The sequence below is a fragment of the Charadrius vociferus genome, unplaced genomic scaffold (assembly GCF_000708025.1).
Source record: "Charadrius vociferus isolate BGI_N301 unplaced genomic scaffold, ASM70802v2 scaffold261, whole genome shotgun sequence".
Taxonomy (NCBI): Eukaryota; Metazoa; Chordata; class Aves; order Charadriiformes; family Charadriidae; genus Charadrius; species Charadrius vociferus.
Window position 1 is genome coordinate 2,274,846 of NW_009646856.1, and position 5,430 is coordinate 2,280,275.

Sequence of the window (5,430 nt, forward strand, 5' to 3'; positions counted from 1 at the left end):
GGGGCAGGTGGATGAAGCAGGTGCCTTTCGGCTGCATCCTCGCCTCGCCGTCCAGCCTCCTTCCCCTTGTGTCCCGCACCTCTCCCCGCCCCGCTCACTCTTCCCCATCCTTCCCCATCCTTCCCTGTCCCCTCTGTTTGCCCTCGGGACCCGCCGAACTGCCAGACCCATCCTCTGGGCCCTTTCGGAGCCCCAAACCCACCTACAGGCCCTGGGCAATTTCATTAAGCTCTCTTGGACACCCACTGCCTCTTTCACCTTGTACTTTACACCGGGCTGCTGGGTGTCCCCTCAGGGTGGGGGAGGGAGGCGTTGCTCAGAGGGCTGCATGGAAAATGTTTTGGCTTGCCTTTTTTTTTTTTTTATTTATTTTCTTCTCGTCATCTTTGAAATAAGTTGGTTTTGAGAAGGATGATGTTTTTTCTGTTTGTAGAACTTATACACAACACAGCGTTTCTTCTTTGAATGCAGGTGATTCACCAAATGACCAAAAAAGCCCTGAAGAGGGGCCTGAGAAGAAAAAAGAGAGAAAGTCTGAAGCCTTGAACATCAGAGGTATAACACGGGAATATACTGCTAATACTGTATTAACTTTAAACTCTTTCTGGTTTCCATTTCAGATTTTTTTTTTTCCCCTCAAATATCAGTAAGAAATGGAGCAAAAGCCCAGGGCTCTTCTATGTATATGGACCCAGTTATCTTTAGCAGAAAGGTTTTAGTTGTATGAAATAGCATAGATAATAGCCAAATCAGCATCACACTGTTTTGTTCCGAGTGTGTTTACATTTTGATTTTAATTCTTTAGAAGAGTGCAGCTGAACTTTTTGGAAAGGAGACAACGCCTCTTGCACTGAGCTCAAGTCACTAGAGGCCTTATAGGAAGGTAAAGCAGGTATCTGTGAGGCACTTCTTTGTGTCACTGCTGTAATACTTGAGCAGTTTTCAACTTGAAAATGCTTTCGGGCAGAAAGCGGAATTTCTTTAAATCCTGAGTCAGCATGAGAAAAAGGTGCTGAAACTGGTGCTTCAGCACGGTGTTTTGCCAGGTCCTTGAACTGTGAACCTGCCCCTGAGAGAGTCTGTGGCAGCGTCAGCCCTTCTTACGTTGTGATTTGGCACGTCCCTGGGTATCTGCGGAGTGAAATGGTATAGCTGCTTTAGGAATAAATTAACGAAGTGTCTCTCTCCCTCTGTGTGTAGGTGTCTCTGTGCATACATGTTTACATACCTATTCTGAGCAGAACCCAAAGCAGATCTCTTTCAGTGTATTAAACATTGAGTTTGGCCCTCAAGGAAAGGGCTGTCAGAAGACCGAAACAGGATGGTAGTTTCAGGCTTATTATAGTCACCTGTCAGCATCTGATATTCCTCCAAAGTTGTGTAAGTGGCATCACATGAATTCAGCTTAAAGAGGTCGACATGGCAGTCAGGCACCTGGGTTGTTTTTTTTTTCCTTTGGTGTGTGTGTCTACCTGTCTTTCAAAAGTATTTTCAGACTTACACAAATGCGTCTGTAAGGGAAGACGCTTTGGAAATCAAACCCCGTGCTAGAGCCACAACACTGTCCTGAATGTCTAGAAATTGGTCTCACTGGATATTTTGGCATTATAGTGGTAAAATTATTGGAGCAGGAAAAGCAAACCATCACTTTCAGGGATGGAGGAGAGAAGGATAAGAAACCAGTGAGTATATTTTAGGGAAGGCCTTACTTGCCTCAACGACAATGCTTTGGCAGAATGATGCTGGAAGCTCTCAAAAATGTCTGAAGGATAAAGAGTTTTGTATCAGTTATTTTAAGATACCTGTCATCTTTAATGTTTTTTAAAAAAGGCTCTTTCTCTAAGTGCTACTTTAACTTTAGTCTGTCATCTTTGCAAAATCTATTTTTATTGTCCTTACAAATATTCCTCTCCTCTTTACAGATACATGTCTTTAAAATTCTCATTCAAAATCTATGGTTTTTTCTTTGCTGCTGTAAGTTAGTTATGTAGCTATACTTACTTCATAATCACTTGGCAAAAAATCCTGCACACTATAGAATCAGGGCCTTCCTGAAAACCTGGCTGGACAAAATGGATTGGCAGAGTAATTGGTTCCTTGACTTTTAAAAGTGGTAGGAATAGGAATCCAGTCTTTCTGCCTGACTGGGTTAATTATTGTAGTGCAAAATATCCCTTTTGCTTCTTAAGCATATGCAGAATATTTCAGAGTTTCCAAGACAAGGTGTTGGGAACTATGCATTACCTATGGTGTTACCATACTGACTTTATTTACTAAAAATTCATTTTCGGTTCTATTTTATAACCATAGCTTTAGAAAAAAGTAGGGAAACGGGTTAATTTCTGTCTAGGCCCTCATGTGATGCATAACCAAGATGTACATATTAACGATGTTAATAATGTAAAATAAGCATTTTCCAGATTCCATATTCTCAATTCGTCATTTATCATAATTCTGACATGCTTCCTTTTTTTTTTTTTTTCCTTAATTCGAAAGAAGACTTTCTGAATCATCTTCCTGTTCTTTTTAAGCTGTGCTCTCTAGTTAGTTGCTTTGGCAATTGCATCCTGCCTGTCCCTCTTGTTCGTGCAATAGCTGATAGCCCACGCTGAATCGGGATTATTTGTAAAGGAAAAGGAAACACTGCAACACTGTTAGGAGGAGTAAAGCCCTGTGGGAGTCTGCCAAATGGGGCAGAACAGGCCTGACTCCAGCAGAAAGAGCTGCGCTCACTGGAAGTTTGTACTTTCTTATCTGACCCAAGCGATTTGGAGGAACTCCCTTGGTTATTGCCTTCATTTCTCACACTGCAGATCAATGTTCAGGCAAAGAGCTGGCAAGAAACAGCAGCACAGGCACAGCTCTAGGTCTAACCCAGTGTCCAGCATCACCAAAGAGTCAAAAGTCTTCACTTTGTTAATGAGTTTCAGAGTATTTTACAACTGCTGCGGCCCAGAGGAAGTGATTCAATTGGAGTGAAGCTCTTGAAAGCGCTCGTCATAAGGATGTTAAAAGGAGATGGCCCATTTTATTCTCTCACAGGCTCAGAACAAAAAGTATCGACAAAGAAATTAACTTAATATATTTAGAGATGTTATGAATTAGGTGTGGGTTGGAAATAATCGGAGTCTGAATAGTGAAGACTGACAAAACTGGAGTGCATTTGGGCAATGGCGGGAAGAGGGAAGACTAGGTAAAGTAGTCAAAAAAAAAGGAAGAAAAAAGTTCTTAGATTATTGTAACTTTATAGCAAGAAGACAGCTTTGGTGGTTGTAGTTGAAAGGGCAGCTAAAAATGTGTTATTACAAGAGCTTGTTTGGTGTCTTTACCTCTTCTGCAAAAACATATCTATAGATGTAAAAAGTGGTGCCCAGTGTTCCTCTCCGTTTAGAGTAGTCCAGGCACATATTAAACTGTGGCATCCATGTGACTAACTCTCAAACCAGATTCGGATTTTTTTTGGATCTGAGGGCTAGTAGTGTCGGTGGGGCAAGGTTTAATAGGACTAGTAATCAAGCTTGATCCAAAAATTGGAGTGTGATAGCATTTGGAGCCATAGGAATGGTCTTATGTTTCACTTAGGTCGTTTTTCTGATTTCAACAGTGTCACAGAAGCTGATGGAGGAGAATAACTGTTACTGGGGGTGGCCTGGGGCTCTCTTAGCTTCCAGGGTAGAATGGATAGATTTAGTCATCAATTTTTAATTGAGAATTGAGATATAATGTGCCAGTATCTTTTAATAATCTGCAGGCATTTAAGCAAACACATTTTACGTTGCCATGGCATTGCAGTTGGACCGCAGTTGCTAGCGTACCCTACATGTTTAATAATGCATCCCACTTAAGCAGCTGTGGTTCAGAGTCAGTATTTCCCTCGCTGTTTTGTTCTGAAAGCTGTTATTGAAAACTTTGGTTATGATGTTAGTGCTTGGAATATTGCGTTTTTCATGTCAAGTAGAACAGACTTGAAAAATATAGCTTTATTTCCCCCCCCAAATCCCCCCCCCCCAAAAAAAAAACCAAACCAAAACAAAAACAAACCCCCAAACCCCAAACAACTAATGGAAATTGTGGCATTTGTTTCAGGTGTTCTTTTGCATGTTATGGGAGATGCGCTTGGATCTGTGGTTGTGGTAGTTGCTGCTACAATCTTCCATGTGCTTCCTCTGGGGAACGCTCCATGTAATTGGCAGTGCTACATCGATCCAAGCCTGACAATAATTATGGTGGTCATCATCTTGTCTTCTGCATTCCCGCTTATCAAGGAGACCTCAATTATTTTGTTGCAGATGGTTCCCAAAGGTGTTAATATGCAACGACTCAGTAAGTCATATTTGTTGTTGAAATGCTATTAATTTTAATGATATATTTCAATGCATATGTTATTTCTGAAATTACATGTTTGGATTATTTACTCATAATAGCTCTAAATTCTCAAGAACCGTGAGAAATAGTCACATGCCTGTGTCCTAGCAACATGACTCAAATCTCTTTGGATTAGTTAAAGCATGCATTTTGAGAATGTGGTACTCCAACAATACATCAACAATACCAGGTCTTGAGCTGTTAATGCTTTGTGAGGGGTGTTTGTGAAAGAAACAACACTGAATTACAATATTTCTGAACCCTGCAGCAGCTTCTTCCAAAAGGCTTCCAAAACAGCTTAGAAATTTCCATTAAGACTGGTTGCTTTTGTAGCTCTCTGGTGTTGCCCACGCTGGTTAATTGTGGGGTAGCACTGGTTATTTCTGGAATTCCACTGTGCTTGGGGATCAAGAAACCAGAAGATGTGGGATCTTGGCTGAGAAAGCGGTGCTCTTAACGTTGCTTCTGTGAATAGCCATTAGGGAGCCTGAGGGACTGGGTGAACCCAAAAGGAAGGCTGGCCTGCTCCTGTGGTCATCTGGAGACTGAACCAAAGGCAGCTAGGGCTCTTAGTGGAAAAGCTAGTAATTAACCAGTACATCAAAGCCTCTAATACCTTTCTCTTATGTCTTCCAGCTGACAGACTATCTCGTGTACCAGGGGTTAGCAGCCTTCATGAGGTGCATGTTTGGGAGCTTGCAGGTGGGAAGAATATTGCTACTCTTCATATCAAGTGCCAAACCCCTACTGATTACCAAGATGCTGCTTATAAAATACGGAAGGTTTTCCACGAAGCAGGGATCCATTCCGTGACCATCCAGCCTGAGTACGTTGACCACAAGACCTCCCAGCTACTGTGCAGCTCACCCTGCATCTCAAAAGCTTGTGACTCTCAGCTGTGCTGCAGTCAGCGGGAGCACCCCCTGGCAAAAACTAATGGCTATACTGAGAAAAATGATAGTTACCTTTCTGCACTGCATAAAGACAATGGTTCAAGCAAAAACGATATTGAAATCCCTATCGAGTACCCACCAGCAGAGGATAGCTTTAAAAATGGGAAAAATT

The 5,430-nt window shown here is 41.9% G+C and overlaps 1 protein-coding gene across 1 annotated transcript in view; it reads left to right on the plus strand.

The window, feature by feature from the left end:
* SLC30A10 (solute carrier family 30, member 10) overlaps positions 1–5,430 on the plus strand; it is a 26,970-nt gene that overhangs the window by 15,805 nt on the left and 5,735 nt on the right. The window contains exons 3-5 of the mRNA XM_009894345.1: positions 472–555; positions 4,087–4,323; positions 5,002–5,389. Coding sequence (XP_009892647.1) covers positions 472–555; positions 4,087–4,323; positions 5,002–5,389 — 709 coding nt within the window. The remainder of the gene's footprint in view (positions 1–471; positions 556–4,086; positions 4,324–5,001; positions 5,390–5,430) is intronic.